Source organism: Phyllobates terribilis, unplaced genomic scaffold (genome assembly GCF_046119375.1).
Source record: "Phyllobates terribilis strain yellow unplaced genomic scaffold, ASM4611937v1 Scaffold_10__3_contigs__length_209671492, whole genome shotgun sequence".
Classification (NCBI taxonomy): domain Eukaryota; kingdom Metazoa; phylum Chordata; class Amphibia; order Anura; family Dendrobatidae; genus Phyllobates; species Phyllobates terribilis.
The window spans coordinates 125,499,137-125,522,163 of NW_027362770.1; the positions used below are offsets into that span (position 1 = coordinate 125,499,137).

The 23,027-nt window shown below is 45.7% G+C and overlaps 1 protein-coding gene across 1 annotated transcript in view; it reads right to left on the reverse strand.

The window, feature by feature from the left end:
- The window catches only part of MGAT4B (alpha-1,3-mannosyl-glycoprotein 4-beta-N-acetylglucosaminyltransferase B), a 462,068-nt gene that overhangs the window by 246,465 nt on the left and 192,576 nt on the right, over nt 1–23,027 (reverse strand). The window contains exon 2 of the mRNA XM_073649763.1: nt 8,822–9,001. Within this exon, the coding sequence (XP_073505864.1) occupies nt 8,822–9,001 (180 nt within the window). The remainder of the gene's footprint in view (nt 1–8,821; nt 9,002–23,027) is intronic.

Consider the following 23,027-nt stretch of genomic DNA (forward strand, 5'->3'; position numbering starts at 1 on the left):
CCACTATTACAACATGAAAAATTTGGTGAAAGGTCTTCTTTGAAAATTATCCATTTTGAGGCTGTATGTTAAATCTGCAGCTTTTTACAGTACCTGCAATGTGTGAATTTACACTAAAAGGCGTGGATGTTCTCCCTGGGTTCCCAAGTTCTCTCCTCTGGGCCAAACCCCTTCCAATCCACCAGAAAAAAAGGTTTTTCCTCTTACCCTCTTGGTGGCCAGAATGTTCTCTACCTCATAGACATCCTCAGCAGAAACCGGAGCTGGGGAGGTACCTGGAATGTTGGAAAAAAAATTAATCACAACTGGTTTGAGGAGAGATACGTGGAAGGAGTTGGGAATCCGTAAGGTGGCCGGGAGTTTTAACTTGTAGGCTACTGGGTTGATTTGCTTGAGGACTTCAAATGGGCCGATGAACCGTGGACCCAACTTGTAGGAGGGTATTTTGAGACGAACATGTTTGGAGGAGAGCCAAACCTTGTCTCCAGGATGGAATTGAGCTGGATCCAGACTTCTCTTATCAGCATGCTTCTTCATCCGCTCGGAGGATTGGAGAAGTGCGGATCTAGTGTCCTCCCAAATAGTGGAAAATTCGCTGACCAGAGACTCCGCGGCCCGGTTGTCCACAGAAGCGGAAACGGGAAATGGAATTCGGGGATGTTGACCGTAGACCACAAAGAACGGGGACTTGGAAGAAAATTCGCTCTCATGGTTGTTGTAGGAGAACTCGGCCCAAGGTAGGAGCTCCACCCAATCGGTAAGGTGAGCGTTGACAAAGTGCCGGAGGTAGCTGGTAAGGATCTGGTTGATACGCTCCACTTGGCCATTAGACTGCGGATGGTAAGCGGAGGAGAAATCCAGGGTGACATCCAGCAGCTTACACGTAGCTCTCCAGAAGCGAGAAGTGAACTGGACCCCTCGATCAGACACAATGTGGAGGGGTAGGTCGTGGAGACGAAAGATGTGATGGATGTAGTCCTTAGCCAGCACAGATGCAGATGGGAGACCAGGCAGAGGAATGAAGTGGGCCATTTTAGAGAAGCGGTCAGCGACCACCCAAATGATCATACAACCGTCAGAAACAGGGAGATCCGTAATAAAGTCCATAGCAATGTGTTGCCACGGGGCAGCAGGTACGGGAAGAGGCAGGAGACGGCCGGCAGGAAGATGTCTGGGAACCTTGTTGCGGGCACAGGACGAACAGGCCGTGACGAAGTCTACCACATCCTGGCACAGGGTAGACCACCAGTAATGCCGGGTAATGAGCAGGAAGGTCTTCTTCTGGCCCGCATGGCCGGCTAGTTTAGATGAATGACCCCAGTGAAGTACCTTCTTACGATCCGGAACCGCTACAAACGTCTTACCGGGTGGGAGACGAGACAGATCCAAGGGGGCCACATTCATCACTTTAGAGGAATCGATGATATGCATAGGCTCCTCCTTTTGATCGGAAGACAGGAAGGATCGGGATAAGGCATCTGCTTTAACGTACTTGTCCGCCGGGCGGTAATGTAGGGTAAAGTTAAAGCAGGCGAAGAACAAAGACCACCGGGCCTGACGCGGATTGAGTCTGAAGAAAAGTCAAATTTTTGTGGTCAGTATAGATGACCACCGGGTGCAGAGTCCCCTCGAGCAGGTAACGCCACTCCTCCAGCGCCAATTTGATGGCTAGCAGTTCTCGGTCTCCTATGGAGTAGTCACGCTCAGACGAGGAGAAGAGCTTGGAGAAGAAGCCGCAGGTTACCATTCTCCCGGATGGAGATTTCTGGGTGAGCACCGCTCCGGCTCCGGAAGAGGAAGCATCAACCTCCAGAAAGAATTGTTTGTTGCTATCCAGACGGTGCAGCACAGGGGCAGAAGAGAAGGCTTGTTTTAAAGAGAGGAAGGCCTCCTCCGCTTCGGACGGCCATTCCTTAGGATTTGCTCCCTTTCGGGTGAGCGCAGAGATGGGAGCAGTCCGGGAAGAGAAATGTGGGATGAAGAGATGGTAATAGTTGAGAAAGCCCAGGAATCGCTGAATCGCCTTCAACCCCTCTGGACGGGGCCACTTTAAGACGGCAGAGACCTTCTCGGGGTCCATAGACCCGTCTTAGAGATAATATAGCTCAGGAACGGAAGAGAGGACTGCTCGGAGAGGCATTTCTCAAATTTTGCATATAGGTGATTCTGCCTGAGCCTAAGCAGGACCTGACGAACATCCCTCCGATGTGAGGGAAGATCCGGAGAGAAGATCAAGATGTCGTCCAGGTACACCACCACGCAAGAATATAAGAGGTCACGGAAGATGTCATTAACTAATTCTTGGAAGACGGCGGGAGCATTACAGAGACCGAAGGGCATCACACGGTATTCATAGTGACCGTCCCGGGTATTGAATGCAGTCTTCCACTCGTCTCCTCGGCGGATCCGGACCAGGTTATATGCCCCACGAAGATCGAGCTTGGTGAAGACCTTCGCGCCTTTGAAGTGGTCAAACAGCTCAGAGATGAGCAGCAGGGGGTATTTGTTTTTGACAGTGATTTGGTTGAGTCCTCTATAGTCGATACATGGGCGTAGTGAACCGTCTTTCTTTTTAACGAAGAAGAATCCGACTCCAGCCGGGGAGGAAGATTTCCGGATGAATCCCCTAGCCAGATTTTCTTTGATGTACTCCGACATGGCCCGGGTTTCGGCCAACGACAACAGGTAGATACGCCCACGGGGTGAAGTGGCACCGGGTATCAGGTCGATAGGGCAGTCATATGGCCTATGGGGTGGTAGAGTCTCTGCCTCCTTCTTGTCGAAGACATCAGCATAGGACTAGTAGGGTGCCGGTAGACCGGGTAAATTAGTCGGAGTAGATGGGGGTCGAGCCGGGCGAACCGGAACCAGGCAGGTCTCATGGCAATCCTGCTCCCAACGAAGCACCTCACCGGATTGCCAGTTCAGAATGGGTTCATGTTTCTGTAGCCAGGGTAGACCTAGCAAAAGAGGGTGAGAGAGTTCGGAAAGCACATGGAAGGAGATCCTCACAGAGTGCAGCATTCCCACCTGCATGGTCACGGGCTCTGTGACGAGCAAGATGGTCACTGTAAGGAGTCTTCCATCCACGGAAGCGACTGCCAATGGTTCAGCCAGAAGTTTGGTAGGAATCTGATACTTCTCTACAAGGGACTGGGATATGAGATTCCCAGCGGCTCCGGAATCCAGATGTGCGGTTTCAAAGAAGCGGTTCTCTCTCCACAGGAAATAGAGACGGATAAAGTCAAGAAAGGGGAGGATTTATTTTTGCCTAGGACTACCTCCCCGAGCGGTCCTAGACACTGGAGTTTCCCGGCTTCACCGGGCAGGAACGAATCAGATGCTCCTTACTGCCGCAGTAGAAACAGCTCCCCTCGGCTCAGCGTGTCTCTTGGCGAGATTTGACCATCTTGGTCTGGTCGATGTGCATAGGTTCGGGCGAGTGTGCCCAGGAAGTAGCAGGTTGGGAAGCAGGTTTCTGGAAAGCAGGAGCAAGATGAGGAAATCTTCTCTCCCGGGTAGTCTCCTTAGTGCGTTCCAGGAAACGGATGTCAATCCGGGTTGTTAGTGACACTAGGTCATCCAGGGTGGTAGGAACGCCCCGGCCGGCTAACTCCTCCTTAATCCGACCGGAAAGGCCCTCCCAGAAGGTGGACACCAGGGCCTCGTTGTCCCAGGCAAGCTCAGAAGAGAGGGTACGGAACCGTATGGCATACTGGGCCACGGTGAGACTCCCTTGGCGGAGACGGAGCAATGAGGAGGCCGTAGAAATCCTTCGTCCGGGTTCATCGAAGACCCTCCGGAAGGCAGTGAGGAAAGCCGGAAGATCGGACACCAGGGAATCCCCTCTCTCCCATAGAGGGTTAAGCCATGCCAATGCTTCCCCGGTGAGGTGAGACATGATGAACGCCACTTTGGCCCGGTCGGAAGGAAACTGATGTGGTAGAAGTTCAAAGTGCAGCGTGCACTGGTTCAGAAAGCCCCGACATAGGACGGGGACACCTCCAAAACGAGGAGGCGCAGAAAGCCGGGGTCCTAGGCTGGATGCCGTGGTACTGGTAGGCAGCGGCACTGCCGGAGCGGGTGTCGCTCGACTTGGGGCGGACACAGGTGGAACAGACAGCGTGTCCAGGCGAGAGTTCACAGACCGCAGGTAGGTCAGGATGGTTTCCTGTTGGAATCTCTGACGAGAAACCTCCTGGTACACGTCAGCAAGCGAAGGGGCCTGGGAGCTACCGGGTTCCATGGCCCGTGCAAACTGTTACGGATCCAGGTGGTGGAACCTCTGTCCTGCGGTGCAAGGAGGGACCAGAGGGGCGTAAATAGGCATCAACTCGGACCGACCAAGGTCGTACGGCGGCTCAATCGACTCTGTGACCAGGGAGGGACCGAGCAAAGGGACCAGGTGCTACTCTGGGGACCGACCTTGTATGAGAGCAGGTGACTCCCACGGGTCAGAAGGCAGGGACTGACCGGTACAGCAGATGAGCATGGCAGGCAGGCTGGCGGGTGATCCGGGCAGACGGACTGGCAGGCACGGCAGGTAACAGTTAGGAGTCTCCAGGTAGGCTGGCTGGTAGGCACGGCAGGTAACAGGCAGGTGCTTCTAGGTAAGCGGGCTGGCAGGCACAGTAGGTAACAGGCAGAAGCCTCCAGGTAGGCTGGCTGGCAGGCACGGCAGGTAACGGGCAGGTGCTTCCAGGTAAGCAGGCGGGAAGAGCCCATAGACAGACTGGCGGACTGGCAGTAGGCAGACTGTCGGGCTGGAGAGTAGACAAGCAGACGGACTGGACTAGTAGTCCGGCTGGCGGGCTGGACTTGTAGTCCGGCTGGCGGGCTGGATTTGTAGTCCGGCTGGCGGGCTGGACTTGTAGTTCGGCTGGCGGGCTGGACTTGTAGTCCGGCTGGCGGGCTGGACTTGTAGTCCGGCTGGCGGGCTGGACTTGTAGTCTGGCTGGCAGGCTGGACTGGTAGTCTGGCTAGCAGCGGGACCTGAGGGCTGAAGCAGAGTATCACACACAAAGCTACAACCTTGCACGGGCACCTCCATATTGGAGGAGGTGCCTCTTATAGGGGAAGTCCTCCGGCCATTGGCCGGGGACTTCTTAGGACGGCGCGCGCGGCCCTTTTAAGAGGGCGGGAGCGCGCGCGCCCTAATAACAGGGCCAGGGAAGCTGCGTGCACCAGTAGCAGCTGCAGGGAGGCCAGAAGACGCCGGAGCAGGACCGCAGCGGTAAGGGGGACGGCGTCTCTGCCGGGCAGGAGGCAGAGACGCCGATGCTACACAGAGCATAAAAATCTATACATTTAGATAATTAGTAAAGATTTATGTATTGTTACAAGAGATCATTGTGGGGCCTTATTTCTGTCTAATATTTCTTAAAGCACGATACCCATCTCTGAGCCGACATATACAGGGTGGGATATCCATTGTTACTTTAACTTTAACATAATCACTGCTGAGTTCCTGGCTAAGCTTGTGGATTATATACTTAGCGAGCCTTATTTGTTATGGATATAATGCTTGCGGTTTCATTTCCTTTATAAGACGGACGTATTGTTATGTTTAGTAATGCCGGCTATGATACATTTCATAATGAGGATTTACATTCATATGAGATTAGTCTCAGTACACATCTAATGTAATAGCAGCATTATGTGTACATATCATTGTGATCAGAGGCTGAGGCTGTCTAATCTGTTAAACCGGTCATGCACACAAAAAGTCAACCGGTCTCGCCATTATCGTTGGACGATCCCGTTGATCTCGTAAACATGGGAGTCTACTAACATTTTGGCGATGGGAGGTATTAGGGGATATAGGGATCACACCTGATGCTTTAACATTGTGGGAGATCATTGAAATAAACCGGTATGCGAGCCGAATGGCTTTACAATCTTTTATGAAAGTTTAAACTAACTAACTATCTCCACCCACCTAAGGTGATTGACCGTTCCTCAGTGAGCCTCCTCCCTGCTGCTGCTGAGATCTCACACTGCTCAGAGCAAGCTGCAGCTGTCAGTAAAGCTGAGTGGGTGGAGATCTAATATACTTTGACTTATCTCTCACTTTATTGCTAGACTCGTGTAATACTTATCATAATATCAGGATTATACAGCCATTTTGACCTGCATTTCCAAAGTACACCAGTCTCCTCACGGAGACTCCTCATGGAAACCTGTTCTGTTGGTTACAATATATATCTTGCGAGATAAAAAATTAGGTCTTATTAGTCATTATAAGAGGGGGTTTTCAGGGAGATAATGCCAGCCTGCAACATGAAAACAATGAACATCAAAATATACTTCCCTTCCCAATTATTCTTTCATCCACCACACTAGCCTAATCCCCGAACAGTTTTTTTTGTGCACAGGTCAATGGAAAAATGTGTCATCCATAGGGACAACATGTCAAATTAGCATGGAAACACGGACGACTGACTTATGCAAACAATTTTTGCCTGAGATTGGTTAAGAGGAATGTCATTTTCCTGAGGAAATCTGTATTAATACAGTAATAGATAGATAGCATAAAATCAGAATAAAATACATTGTAGGTGTAATGTGAAAAAAATGTGGAAGTGTACACGGGGTATGAATACTTTTTCAAGGCACTATGTGTGTATATATCTACATCTAGATAGATAGATATAGTTTCAAAAAAGATGAAGGCAACACTCCAAAGTCAAATTTCCAGTGGTTTATTGACCCAAGGTGATAAGGCAACGTTTCGTTCCAAGTATGCTTGTGAAAGTTCCACACTTGGAACCAAACGTTGCCTCATCACCATGGGTCAATAAACCACTGAAAACTGGACTTTTGAGTGCTACCTTCATCTTTTTGAAAATAAGTTGAGGCTTGGTATTGCCTGGAGGGCTTTGTACCCGCTATATCGTCTTGCCTCCGCTAGTGCTGCACCGCTATTTTTTGCATTTAGATAGTTAGATAGTAAGAAAGAGATACACAGTGCCTTGAAAAAGTATTCATACCCCTTGTACTTTCCCACATTTTTTGCACATTGCACCCACAAACAAATGTATTTTATTGGGATTTTATGTGATATACCAACACAAAGTAGCAATTATTTGTGAAATGTAAAGGAAATGATACAGTAATTAAAAAAACATGTATTTAAAAAATCAGCATCTGAAAATTGTGATGTGCATTTTTATTTAGTCTCCTGTAGTCTGATACCCCTAAATAAAAGTCTGAATAATTACTAAATTGATTTATTTTCAATTTAACTACAGCTGTTCTGTGAAGGCCTCGGAGGTTTGTTTGAGAACATTAAAGATCAAACAGCATCATGAAAACCAAGGTTTTCATCACCAGACAGGTCAGGGATAAAGTTGCGGAGAAGTGTAAAGCACGGTTGAGTTATAAAACAACAGCTCAAGCGCGGAACGTCTCACAGAGCACTTTTCAACCCATCATCCAAAAATGGAAAAAGTATAGCACAACTGCAAACCTAAGTAGACATGGCAGTCCACCTAAACTGACATCCCAAGCAGGGAGAGTACTAATGAGAGAAGAAGCCAAGAGGCCCATGGTCACCCTGGAGGAGCTGCAGAGATCCACAGGTCAGGTGGGAGGTACTGTCTACAGGACATTTATTAGTCATAGTCGCCAAAAAACTAGCCTTTATGAAATAGTGGCTAGAAGAAAGCAATGTTTTAAAGCAAACCATAAGAAGTCCCAATTGCAGTTTGCAAAAAGCCATGTAGAAGACACAGCTAGTATGTTGACGAAGGTGCCCTGGTCAGATAGGACCAAAGTAGAACTTTTTGGTCTAAATGTAGAATGCTATGTGTGGTGGAAAACTAACACTGTACATCACCCTGAAAACACCATCCCCACTGTCAAGCATGATGGTGGTGGCATCATGCTGTGGAGAGAATTTTCTTCAGCAGGGACAGGGAAGTTGGTCACAGTTGATGGGAAGATGGATAGAGCAAAATACAGGACAATCCTGGAAGAAAACCTTAGGGTCACCTTCCAGCAGGACCCCGACCCTAAGCATACTGACAAAGCTACAATGGATGGTTTAGATTAAAGCATATTCGTGTGTGTGAATGGACAAGTCAAAGTCCAGATCTAAATTCCATTGAGAATTTGGGCAAGACATGAAACTTGCTGTTCACGAACACCTTCATCCAATCTCACTGAGCTAGAGCTAGTGTGCAAAGAGGAATGGGCAAAAATGTCAGCCTCTAGATGAGCAAAGGTGATGGTAGAGACAAACCCCAAAAGACTTGTAGCAGTAATTGCAGAAAAAGGTGGTCCCACAAAGTATTGACTCAGGGGGCTGAATACAAATCCACATCACAATATTTTCAGATATACATTTTTAAAATATTTAGAAAACCATGTACCATTTCCTTTACACTTCACAAATATTTGGTACTTTGTGTTTGGTATATCACATAAAATCCAAATAAAAAACATTTAAGTCTCTGGATGTAACGTGAAAAAATGTGGAAAAGTTCATTGAATATGAATACTTTCAAGGTACTGTACATATACACAGATATAGACTCCCTTTTATAAAAAAAAAACACCTAAATGTAATAGTAATATACTTTCCGATTGTCCTCGTTATACCTAAAACACGTTCTAGGCTTTGTGTCATATTGCATAGTAACAGTAAAACTGTCAGTATTGTTAAAAGGAACATAAAATGGAGAGAAAGATAATGGTGTAGAAAATACAGCCAATATTCCTTTATTGTCAAATCTAGCATTCGGCGGCAGTGTGAGCAGAAGACGTAGGTCAGATAGGAATGAATCACAAGATTTTGTTCTCTTAGAAACTAGGATCTCACCAGATAAGCTGCTCCACGTCCGGTTGATATCGCGTAAGGCTTGTTTCTCGGATATGGCCCTTTTGATCTCATCTAGAACCAGGTTCAGCTCCTTGGATCGTTTCAGGTTCTCTTGTTCAGCAGCATGAAGTCGATCCCTGAGGGCCAGGAACTCCCTCTGATAGACATCCACCACATCCCCTGAAAATTGGAAGTGGAGAGGTTAGCCTGGATTTCCAGAGCAAATTGGGTCAGTCGTTTTTTTACCAGAAATATAGCCTAATAAGTGCATATGTATGATCAAAATCGGACAGCTGGCCCCATGAGAAATTTGGAGATGCCTGGTGGCTTCTCCTAGGTTTGCGTGTCAAACTCAAATTATTAATATAGAGAAGAAGATGGATCTGCGGCTTGGACTCTGGATATAAGAACTGCGACAGTGCTGGGCCAGTATGGGATTATTTTCCAACTAGATCCTCTTGCACAAGCTAGCCCTAATTTTACAGTCTCCATGCCTTCCCCAAGCCTTCACCAAATCTTCTTACAGATTTCCCAACTATATGTCAAAAGCATTAAAAACACAGAATTGTAAAAACGAAACATTTTAGGAAAAAAATAATACAGATTTATGTTTAGAATTACTCTACTGAAAAAGCTGAGGAACTCTGTAAGTACATTTCATTACTAATCTTGACATTCGGTATCAGTCCAGAGCTGCACTTGACATTGGTGAAACCTTCCACCATTTCTTGAAGGTTCCACATCAACACACTTGAGAACAATGCAAATCACCCAAACACCATATGTGATGAAACAACAACTAGCATAACTAATATCTGCATTTTGGTAGTTCAGCAATTAGTTGGTCAACTGTCTCTGAAAGCAACCAGCAGAATTCTGAATAGCTCTGGACTATATTACAGGACATAACTCAATATTTGCAATATGTTACGTGGCTTTTAATGTAAAATATATCTATATAAAAGGGTTAAAATAGGGTTCAAAGATAAACACACACCTCAATAGACCAATGGAAACATGATAAAATTGAGGACAGGACCTAATGGAGCCCATACACAAGAGATCGCCTTTAACTGGATGATGGTTAGGCCGATCGCTCAACTGGCAGCTCTCTCTCCCGCTTTCTCTGTGGAGCACTCCTGTGTTCTCTACGAGAGAGCCGCTCCCAGACTACTCTTGCATTGGCTTATCTCACTGTGAACAAGTTGGACATGCTGGATCTTTATCTCCTCTGACAACATGTGTCAGTCAGAAGATCCCCATATACATTATATTGTCAACTGAGCCCGCCAATATCGGCCAATAATGGTCTAATGTTAATGGTGCCTTTAAAGTGCCCATACAACTTAAGACAGACAGCTGTTGAAAAAGAACTCATTCGGATAATCGCCATCTCTCCAGTCTTGTACATATATATTGTGACAGAGTCACTGGTATGATATACGAGGGGAGGTATGTGTCACTCAGGATGCTCTCCTGTATGAGCTGAAACCTACTAAATTTCTGCCAGCATGTTTTTATGGGAATGGCAAAGAGGGTGGGAGGCCATTCCCCTACCTCCCCTCAAGGTTTGGCTGAGCAAGGCTTAGATGCTCAGTCACATTTTTTTTTTCTGTTGTTGAGTTTGGAGAGGCCAGACTGGAAGCCCACAGCTCAGAGAGGAGCTGAAAGCTGGGACTACAACCTGTGTGGGCGAACCCCACACTGCTATGAACTGTGCCTATCATTTATCTTTTTTTTTGTTGTTTTGCTGGTAAGGATGTGTTTATTTTTGCTGGAGCTGCAGGGCTTTATGAGAAAACACCGTTTCTGAGTCTACTTCCGGAAGCGGCCGAGTGAGTCGTCTTACCACAATATATACACAAATGCACATTTTCTGTCCAATGTTATGTGAATTTTCATTGAGTAGAGGGGCCGAAATGGCCACCAGACCCCTCTGGTGACCAATCTACCAGAAAAACAAAGGGATAATGATATTCTAATTTTCTGATTCTTCTCTTCCCAAACATCACTTGTCGGATGGGAGTCGGGAGGTCCGTATTCACATTAGTCAGCAGAGCCCACTGAAAACTGTAGGTTGGGCTTGGCTGATTTTTTCTAATTCATTTATAATAGGGCAGGTGGTATACCCTTAGGCAATGGTGTAAATTGAACTGGGTGTGGAGCCAACCACTGAGCCCCTGTAAGACTGTAGCAGATAGGAGGCAGGACCTGCGCACCAAAAGGCACGTGGGTTACGGGGTGGGCTTCCCCAAAAAAAGGTACATCAGGACATAATCTTACATACTAGCGCCTGGCAGACCCTATTGACCTACATGCTGAGCTAATCTTACAGCAATCTGACAGGCAACGGAGACTCCGAGCAGTAAGTATAGGGAGCACAAATATTTCACTACTAGATGGTGGCCCGATTCTAACGCATCGGGTATTCTAGAATATGTATGCGGCCGACCGGGTGCAATCAGCAGAGCGGTGTTTAAATTTGGCGCCAATATCGCTGATTGGTCACGGCCGGTGGTTGCGACTAATCAGCAGAGCGAGGTATCAATTTGGATCCAATACTGCTGATTGGTCGCGGCCGGCCACCGCGACCAATCAGCAGAGCATTGTTTAAATTTGGCGCCAATAATGCTGATTATTCGTGACCGGTAACCGCGACCAATCAGCGAAGCGGTGTTTAAATTTGGCGCCAATATCGCTGATTGGTCACAGCCGGTGGTTGCGACTAATCAGCAGAGCGAGGTATCAATTTGGCGCCAATACTGCTGATTGGTCGCGGCCGGCCACCGCGACCAATCAGCAGAGCGCTGTGTACATTTGGCGCCAATGTCACTGATTGGTCGCGGACTCCAGCCGCGACCAATCAGCAGAGCGTTGTTTAAATTTGGCGCCAATAATGCTAATTATTCGTGACCGGTAACCGCGACCAATCAGCGAAGCGTTGTTTAAATTTGGCGCCAAGCTCGCTGATTGGTCGCGGCTGGCGTCCGCGACCAATCAGCACAGCAGTGTTTAAATGAGGCATCAACATCGGTGATAGGTCGCGGCCGCTATTTAAATGTGGCGCCCAAATCGGTGATTGGTCGCGGGCAGCGGCCGCGACCAATCAGCACAGCGGTGTTTAAATTTTGCGCCAAGATCACTGATTGGTCGGGTGCGGAGACCGCGACCAATCAGCGAATCGTATTGGTGAGGACCGGGGAGCGGAATCGTATTGGTGAGGACCGGCGAGCGCCGCTGCCTGTGCGGCTACTTCCGCTGCGAGAAGCCGGGACATGAGCGACTGCTCGCAGCAGAAGTATCCCGACCCGCAGCGCCGCTCCCCGGTCCTCCCTTGACACCCTAGCCGCTGATCTCCCGACAGTAGCCGCATGGTGTTACTAAGGTCCTGACATTTGTGTTCAAAATCGCTGATTGGTCGCGGGCGCTGCCCGCGACCAATCACCCATTTGGTCGCCACATTTAAATATCGGCCACGACCAACACCGATCTTGGCGTCACATTTAAACACCGCTGTGCTGATTGGTCGCGGGCATCGTCCGCGACCAATCAATGATTTGGGCACCACATTTAAATAGCGTCCGCGACCAATCAGCACAGCGGTGTTTAACTTTTGCAGCAAGATCAGTGATTGGTCGCGGCCGAAGACCGCGACCAATCACCGATTTGTGCGCCACATTTAAATAGCGGCCGCGACCAATCACCGATCTTGCAGAGACATTTAAACACCGCTGTGCTGATTGGTCGCCGACGCTGCCCGAGACCAATCACCGATTTGGGCGCCACATTTAAATAGCGTCCGCGACCAATCAGCACAGCGGTGTTTAAATGTGTCTGCAAGATCGGTGATTGGTCGCGGGCGCTATTTAAATGTGGCGCCCAAATCGGTGATTGATCGCGGTCTTCCGCCACGACCAATCACTGATCTTGCCGCAAAAGTTAAACACAACTGTGCTGATTGGTCGCGGACGCTGCCCGCGACTAATCACCGATTTTGGCGCCACATTTAAACACTGCTGTGATGATTGGTCGCGGACGCTGGCCGCGACCAATCACCGATTTGGGCGCCACATTTAAATAGCGGCCGCGACCAATCACCGATCTTGCAGTCACATTTAAACACCGTTGTGCTGATTGGTCGCGGACGCTATTTAAATGTGGCGCCCAAATCGGTGATTGGTCGCGGGCAGCGGCCGCGACCAATCAGCACAGCGGTGTTTAACTTTTGGGCCAAGATCAGTGATTGGTCGCGGCGAGAGATCGCGACCAATCAGCGAATCGTATTGGTGAGGACCAGGGAGCGGCGCTGCCTGTGCGGCTACTTCCGCTGCGAGAATCCGGGACATGAGCGGGCGCTCGCAGCAGAAGTATCCCGACCCGCAGCGCCGCTCCCCGGTCCTCCCTTCACACCCTAGCCGCATGGAGGTCAGCGGCGCCGGCGGTCAGGAGATGAGCGCCTCGCGCCGGTCATCTCCCGGCTGCATCGCCGCTCAGCTCCGTCCCGCAGATGAGCCGCTAACGGCCGCCATCTTTTTTCAGAAATCCCGCGGCGCTGATTGGCCGCTGCCGGACAATGAGCGACGCGGGATTTCCTGGACAGACAGACAGACGGGATAAGACGATTTTATATATATAGATTCGCAGTTAAACAGAGTATTTTTTTCTCTTCACTTTCAAGTCTATAACTTTCCACCATACATCTGGTCTTGACATACCCCCCATTACAAGTGATTTTCTAAAAACCTCTTCGGGCAATATACAGAACGATCATATCACAGTAGGCTTAGATAATCCTTTCTTAATCTGTTTGGATTTCAATTAAACCCGTTATAATAAGAAAGTCGTACAGTTCAGTAAAACACCACTTTCGGCATGATTAAAATCTGCAATAGAACCAGTACACAATGTATCTGCTGTTACAAGAGGAAATTTTAATATTCCTACTTTACCTCTGGTAAATACCTTTAATTTACTCCGAACGAGGAAATAATGCCATTTTATGGCACCCCTGACGGTCTAAGTGAAATGTTACCGTGCGCAGCTCACTTATCTGCAAATATAGAAATTAAAGAGTCCTTGACTGCAAAATGCTTCAATAGCTTCCATAGGCAAAGAAACAGTAAATGATCACTAAATTTCCAGTGAGCATTGATTTAAAGGGGTATTCCAGCCGAAATAGGTTATCCCCTATGCACTGGATAGATGTTAACTGTTGAGGTCCCCGTACACATTAAGCAAAAGTCGTCCGAGCCGGCTAATATCGGCCAACAGCTTAATGTGTAGGGGGCATCCTGACCCTCTCCGACAGCATGCTGGAAAACCAACGGTCAATCCTTTTTGGTGAGATTCGGGGGGTCCTGACCAGGCAACCCGATTAATAACTATTGGCCTTGTCAATGGTATGTGACCCTACACAATCAGCATTTATCGGACAGTATCAGACGCTATAGGGATATCCCTTCTAGACAAGTGGGATGGTAACAGACAGATTAGTCATACATTCTCAGGAGAAATAACAGAGGAACGGCACAATGCAGAGTTCTAGAAGAGACAATCCCGAAGTGTTACATTATGGGGAATACGTGTTTTTTTTAAAGATTGGTTATGTAAATGAATAGCAATTTATTCCCGCCGGCTTTAGAAAGTTTTAATAGCAGCTGATTACTTCTACGTGGTTTATTGTTCACTTAGAAATGTAATAATTCCACTATAATTGGAGTGGTACTCCAATCTGTAAGAATGTGCAAACCAAAGACCAAGAGCCCTAAATCCAGCAAATTAAGGAAATTAAGTTGATTATATCTGATGTATTCCACAGTAAATACTTGCGATAGGCATCACTTGCCCCCATATAGCCCTGGAGTAGAGCGATAAATTAGTGGGTAGAACATGTAAGCTGTACAATAGCTTATAAGGGAAAGTTGGAGGCAGTAATATTGAAGTAACTGAAGGCCATGTTCCCACATGAACAGGACATGAACTCTAGTGCAACCTATTGGAAGTAGCAATCCTAAAAATCAATAATCGACCCTTTAATGAGCCTTGCCACTTGACTTAGGAGAAAAAGCCAAACAAGAAACTTAATTTGCAGACACGTGTTTAGGGGTGTTTACCCTTCATCAGTGCAAAGCAGGAAGTCTGATTTGATGAGAGGCCTCTGACAGGAGGTTTAAGGGGGACTGTTTCTCTTGGTGGAGGGTGCCATGTTGGTACAGTTATATGAAAAAGTTTGGGCACCCCTATTAATCTTAAGCTTAATGTTTTATAAAAATTGGTGTTTTTGCAACACTTATTTCAGTTTGATATATGCAATAACTGTTGGACACAGTTATGTTTCTGCCTTGAAATGAGGTTTATTGTACTAACAGAAAATGTGCAATCTGCATTCAAACAAAATTTGACAGGTGCATAAGTATGGGTACCCTTATCATTTTCTTGTTTTAAATACTCCTACCTACTTTTTACTGACTTACTAAAGCACTTTTTTTGGTTTTGTAACCTCATTGAGCTTTGAACTTCATAGCCAGGTGTATGCAATCATGAGAAAAGCTACTTAAAGTGGCCACTTGCAAGTTATTCTCCTGTTTGAATCTCCTCTGAAGAGTGGCATCATGGGCTCCTCAAAACAACTGTCAAATGATCTGAAAACAAAGATTATTCAACATAGTTGTTCAGGGGAAAGATACAAAAAGCTGTCTCAGAGATTTAACCTGTCAGTTTCCACTGTGAGGAACATAGTAAGGAAATGGAAGAACACAGGGACAGTTCTTGTTAAGGCCAGAAGTGGCAGGCCAAGAAAAACATCAGAAAGGCAGAGAAGAAGAATGGTGAGATCAGTCAAGGACAATCCTCAGATGGTGTCACTGTGCATCGGTCAACTATACAACGCACTTTGCACAAGGAGAAGCTGTATGGGAGAGTGATGCGAAAGAAGCCGTTTCTGCAAGCACGCCACAAACAGAGTCGGCTGAGGTATGCAAAAGCACATTTGGAGAAGCCAATTTCTTTTTGGAAGAAGGTCCTGTGGACTGATGAAGCCAAGACTGAGTTGTTTGGTCATACAAAAAGGCGTTATGCATGGCGGCAAAAAAGCACAGCATTCCAAGAAAAACACTTGCTACCCACAGTAAAATTTGGTGGAGGTTCCATCATGCTTTGGGGCTGTGTGGCCAATGCCGGCACCGGGAATCTTGTTAAAGTTGAGGGACGCATGGATTCCACTCAGTATCAGCAGATTCTTGACAATAATGTTCAAGAATCAGTGACAAAGTTGAAGTTACGCAGGGGATGGATCTTTCAGCAAGACAATGATCCAAAACACCGCTCCAAATCTACTCAGGCATTCATGCAGAGGAACAATTACAATGTTCTGGAATGGCCATCCCAGTCCCCAGACCCTGAATATCATTGAACATCTGTGGGATCATTTGAAGAGGGCAAAAGGAGGATCTACTAAATATTAATGTCACTTTTCTGGTGAGGTGCCCATACTTATGCACCTGTCAAATTTTGTTTGAATGCAGATTGCACATTTTCTGTTAGTACAATAAACCTCATTTCAAGGCAGAAACATTACTGTGTCCAACACTTATTACATATATCAAACTGAAATAGCTGTTGCAAAAACACAAATTTTTATAAAACATTAAGCTTAAGATTAATAGGGGTGCCCAAACTTTTTCATATAACTGTATAAAAAGAAATGTTCGCCCTTAGACCCAATGCGAAAAACACAGCATTTTTTTCTGCTTGTGTCTACACCAAAAATGCATTTTTGAGTATTTTCCCATTTCTTGAAGCAGATTTGATGCATTTTTTAATGCATATAATATTTATGTGCAGAATCTCAGATTCTGTGCTTAAAGGGGTTTTCCCATAAACAAAATACATTTTAATCAATAGATCTTGCAATAAAAATAATCTCCATAATTGGATAGGTTTTAAAAAAGTTCCTGTGCTGAAATAATCTTATAAATGTGCCCCTGCTGTGTACTGTGTAATGGCTGTGTCTCACCGTGCAGAGCTGCTCCAGTTCATGGTCAGCACACACCACAGATCCCAGCCAGTGGAGAAACAATAAGTGATTATACAGACAGCACAGCAGTGCCTTACAGATGCTGCTTCCTGGGAGGTAAAATATTTCCCTGCCTGTTTCAAAACAATGTTTTACCTCACAGAAAAAAAAATGTTTTACCTCTCCAGAAAGAATCAGCTGCAAATCCCATACTGTTCTGTCTGTATACTCTCTTCAGCGTCCTCCCCGGCCCAGGAGATGTGGTATGATCAGATCATGCTCTTGCATGGTCAGACACAGCCATTATACAGTACACAACAGGAGCACATTTATAAGATTATCTCAGCACAGGAACATCCAATTGTGGAAATAAACATCTTGATAAAGATCCCCATGGAGCTGCTCATATTTCTCATCCATATATAAAGTCACTTTAAAGGCATTAGGTCACCATAACATTGGAGAGCCCCCTTGACACTGAAAAAAGAGTGACATTGCTTCCAAAGGGCGATTCATTCCTCAGTAGATTGTTGTATATCCGTATATGAACTGCGCTCCTGTCCTCCAGTTGTACTGGGGTTGTCCACTACACGGAAATCTTCCTAAAAACTATATTACCCAAGGAAAAATGACACACCGGCACCATATCAGCGATGTAGGCTCCAGGTCTCACGTGACATTTATTTACCATGTGAGCACTGCATTCACTAATGGGTCATTTTACTCAGACGTCCAAATGAAGTGTGAGCCCATTACTGGCCGCTGAATGGTTGACGTGCCCATGTGGCATTACAGTGTCACACAAACCCTGGGAGGCCCGATGCTGCGATGGCACCAGTGAGTGGAGTGAGGACAGCATCTGCGATCTTTATTTTATACCAGTGAATAAAGCTAGAATGGGTTGTCCGAGCAGTGGACAACCCCTTTAAGGAGGGCCAGTCACTGAATATTTTAATTTAAACTCCTCAAAATTGCTGCTGCTCCACTGATTCTGGGAGATTTTCTTTTTCTTAGGAGCCCCTCTGTTCCAAAGATGTGCCCCCTCAGTAATAAACATGCAAATTTTCTCCTCGGCCAACTGGGCATATGCCACAGAACATCAGGGCGCAAAAGAGGAAAAAGCAAATGCCCACAAGAAAGTTCTGCAGTACACGCCCAGTTGGTTGGAGGGAAAATTTGCACCTTTATTACCAGGAGTGTGGAGGGGATCATAACTTTGGGACGGAGGAAGAGCAAAGAAGAAAGAAAAACAGTTCCAAAATCAGTGGAGCAGCGATATTTGGAGGGAGTACTCAGTTTAAATTTTAGAAATCCAGAGCAAGGTCCTCTTTAACAACCAGCTATTATCTTTCATCCTCTCTCACTCATACCTGTTTTGGTCTTTCAGCCATTATCTTGTTACAAGCTTTCAGCTGTATCCATCTTTTGGAAGGTCACTTATAAAATTAATCTTGTGTTTAATTATCTTTCCGGGCTGTAGCGTGGCTTCATAAGCCTGTTAATTTTAATTTCCAGAAGCTGCTAAAATGCACAGATGACATTTGCTACAGTAAAGCCCAAATCGCCGTCCAGCACAACAAAAGTCAGACATTTGGCAGGATTTATTTAGAAAAAGAAACAAAAAAAAAACAAAACACAAGAGCCGTAAATAAAAAAATACTGCTAGATCTGCAGCAGATAAAGTTTTTAATCAAAACTGCAGAAACCAGTAAAGTAAGTGATACATCGCTGGCATCAGGGTCTCTGCCCCTTCATCATGCTGCTCATAGAAGGGGTAACAAACACCTGGTGTCAGATTTCCTTCAAGGTGACCATACACAGTAGAAAGGATTACGTTGATGGTTAAACAAAGAGCTGACCAAACCATTGTCTGGTGGGGGATCATTCTACAACCATACACATTTTATCCATATTGGCCACACAACACCGGACAAAAGATCTTTCATTTAGAATCGACAATCAAATAAAAATGTCAAACGTGGCTGACTTCTTTCCAGACAATGATGAGGAGTCAATGTTAGGCTAAAATGATTGCTTGTTCAATGATTTAATTGGATGAATGATTATATAGCTTCATCCTTTTAAGGTTCAAAGACACAAATCCATCGAGTTCAACCTATAATCCTAATATGTTGATCCATAGGAAGGAAAAAAAACCTTGAGGGAGAAGCTAATTGCCCCGTATTCTGGGAAAAATTCCTTCCCGACTCCACACACGACAGTCAGACTAGTTCCCTTGATTATTTTGGTTGAAATAATGACCTTTAAATGAGTGAAAAGCTATAGGATCTGTGCGATATCACGTAGGGCCAATTCTACCACATAGAACCCTACTTTTGTCTTCAATAACCATTGGGCTAGCCATAGAAACAGCGTCTATAGGGAACTTCTTGTCAGGAGAAACTAGGATCTGACAGATTGACCTTCAACTTGTCTGTTTCTTCTGTTCTGCCCATGTACATCCCAAACATTCATGTTTATGGACAAGTCATTGCTTATGGCCATCACGTCTATGGTCTGCCTTATTCGCTGTCACTTCTTCAATGCGTCCATAAGAAAACCAGTCAACCCTACTGAATAACAACCACTTTGACTTGGGTAGCTTCTATTCAAGTTCCCGATCTTGTTATCTTGGAGTTTATTACCTAAAAATATGACATACACTACTTCCCTGATACCAAGGAGATGGATCCATTAATGATGCAACGATTAATTGCCTACTGGAGAAAAAACAAAACTAAAAGACCATATAGGAAAGTCTCCCTCTAAGACACATCCAATGTCCTTATCAGTGGCCTACATGGAAGAGACGGGGCTCAATATCACAGATCAAAATGGTGTCCATCACCAGCATCCTGTCAAGTGCCACTAAGAGGCCACTAATTGATTTCCCTCAAAATCCCAGACAATGCCTTTAAGTGTGCTATTAGCTGCTGCGTTCATTCAACTAATCACTTTTGCATATCCTGGGTCTGATTGTCAGTCATGGTCTGTTCGAGGACACTGAGCCACAGCCAAAACAACTAACTCCGAAAAGTAGCCAGACCAGGCCGAACAGCGAGGGTGGAATAATAACCAGCATGGCCACCAAGGTCTAATTCTTTATTGACCGAATATAATGACATTACATGGAATAGGATCACATTCCCATGTGAAAGCTGGAAAACTGGGATGAGAAACTTCTGTAACGCGTTCTGTGACGGTCCGGACAGCCGGTGACACTTCTGAGGTTACATTTCTGTTTTGCCACCTGTCAATCACGCCGTTCTCACACATTCTTCTCGCTCGGAGAAACAACCTACAAAAGGGTGAAATGAAAACACCCTGTACAGTGAAAGACTAACACATGAGCATACATAATCTGCCGAAAACCGCCATGCTCCCTCTGTCAAACACAGATATTGAGACTCGACTGCAAAATGAAAAGTAGTTTAATTTCCTCCTCCACAGCCCAGCTGAGGCGGCGTGTATGGAAATGTCATTGCCTAATTCTGCAGCACATCCGCCTTCCGAGGAGGGAGAATCAGCGGCTTTATTATGCTGAAGTGGCAATGCACATTACTATTGACACATGCCAGTTACGGGAGGGCAGAAGTCCCTGCCATTAATGACTGCCCAACAATGGGGGCTTTTCTCGGGGCTGTCAGAAGTATCACCAGTTGATGCTCCCAGTAGGTTTATTAAGGCCTCTCGTGCTGAGAGATGCGAGGGCTGAAGCCGCCCCGAGGTGGTTAGGATCCGAGAATGTCCTCACTCGCCGTCTTAGTGCCAAATATAAAAATTACAAAGAGGCGATCCGTTTCAATTGCTCAGCTGGTATCTGGAGTTTGTAAAAAGGAGGCCGGAGAGAAAGTAAATTGACGTTTCTTTTTTTCTCCGTTGACAACCAATTAAGTCCATCTGTAGCGTCTGCTTCATTGTGACCTGTGACGGTTTTGTGGCAGTGGTTTGGAAACAAAATAGCAGGACTCTAAGTAACGGGATCGCAGTCAGCAGGACTCCGGGACCCACACGGCTAAGGCCCAAATGAGACTTTGCCCGTGCTCCATTTATGCATTATATATCTTCAAGTCGGAGTCTCGCTAAAAAAATCCATGTTAAAAAAAAAAAAGCTTAGGGGCCCAAGTCACCGGTATTTACCAGAATTTAAGTGTAAAATAATTGTGCACCTCCGGCCAACGCAGCCAAAGTTTTATAGAGGGAGGAGGAATGGGCTGGGACGTATGTTCCGATGCTGGCACCTTCATGGAGACCGGCATGAGAAACACAAATCTTGATTACGTTTTATTCGTTATCTGGTGCAGGTTTTTACACGGTTTTGTGTATAGGGCAGTTTTTTCTGTTTCCACTGATGTAACAATCAAATTAGATTTTTTGCAAGAAAAAAAACCTTAAGAATTGATTGCTTGTTTTTCCACATAGAAAAAAACCCCAGCACCATGTGCGCTATAGCGGTGTTACCACTGAAATAAATAGGAAGCTTACTCAAAGACTGACAGCGCTGTTTGAAGTAGATTTTGGAGCAGGAACAGTTCCAAAATCCACAGAAAGAAAACTGTGTGAACATAATTTACCATTAATTACATTTATCGTCTATATACAATGTAGATGATAAATGTTTCCAGAGAATTTGAGCCCCCTGTGTCAAATGGATGGTGCAGAGCGTGCTCAGTCTCCTCGCCATTCACTACTCCATAACTAGAATGGAGATACTTAATCAATGCCATAGAAGTTAAAGTATTTGTACCAAGATATCAAGTAACTTGATTGCTGGGGTGACGACTGATGGCGATCTTTGGCAGTCCTATAGACTTTTAAAAGGAATCTATCACCAGGTCTTTGAGACCTCCTCTGAGAGCAGCATAATGTGGGGAAAGAGACCCTGATTCCAGTGACGTGTCACTTAGTTTATTGAGTGGAGATGTGATAGAGTTTTTAGATGTAGCAGAGCTCAAAAGCTAATAAAACCTTAATTGTATGTAAACAACAGCACACAGCCTAATAAGTGACACATTGCTGAAATCAGGGTCTCCGCTCCTACCTCATGCTGACCTCGGATTACATAGCAAAATCTGCTGACGGATTCCCTTTAATGCCTTAAGTACCATGCTCATATTTTTCGGCTATTCCCATAGATAAAGAATATAGTGTGGACATTTAGGCTCAACCCCTGCTCAATCCAGACGGAGCTCTGGAGACCCAGAATCAATTGAGGTATAGATGTCGGATCCCCAGTGATCGGGTGGTAACTTCAGCGGTGTCGTGTTCAAGCATGTGACTTCCCAATCCATCCACCTGTGGGACTTTGGAACAACAGTTTTTGGGATTAGTGAAGGTCTCAGCCCCTCAGAGATCATACATACAGGTGCATCTCACTAAATTAGAATATCATCAAAAAGTTAATTTATTTCAGTTCTTCAATACAAAAAGTGAAACTCCTATATTATATAGAGTCATTACAAACAGAGTGATCTATTTCACGTGTTTATTTCTGTTACTATTGATGATTATGGCTTACAGCCAATGAAAACACAAAAGTCATTATCTCAGTAAATTAGAATACTTTATAACAGCTTGAAAAATGTTGTTAAAATCCGAAATGTTATCCTACTAAAATGTATGTTCAGTAAGTGCACTCAATACTTGGTCGGGGCTACTTTTGCATCAATTACTGCATCAATGCGGCAATGTGGCATGGAGGCGATCAGCCTGTGGCACTGCTGAGGTGTTATGGAAGCCCAGGTTGCTTTGATAGCAGCCTTCAGCTCGTCTGCATTGTTGGGTCCGGTGTCTCTCATCTTCCTCTTGACAATACCCCATAGATTCTCTATAATAGATTCTCTATGGGGTTAAGTTTAGGTGAGTTTGCTGCTAATCAAGCACAGTGATACTGTTGTGTGTAAACCAGGTATTGGTACTTTTGGCAGTGTGGACAGGTGCCAAGTCCTGCTGGAGAATGACATTTCCATCTCCATAAAGCTTGTCGGCAGAGGGAAGCATGAAGTGCTCTAAAATGTCCTGGTAGACGGCTGCGCTGACTTTGGTCTTGATAAAACACAGTGGACCTACACCAGCAGATGACATGGCCCCAAACCATCACTGATTGTGGAAACTTCACACTAGACCTCAAGCAGCTTGGATTGTGGCCTCTCCACTCTTCCTCCAGACTCTGGGACCTTGATTTCCAAATGA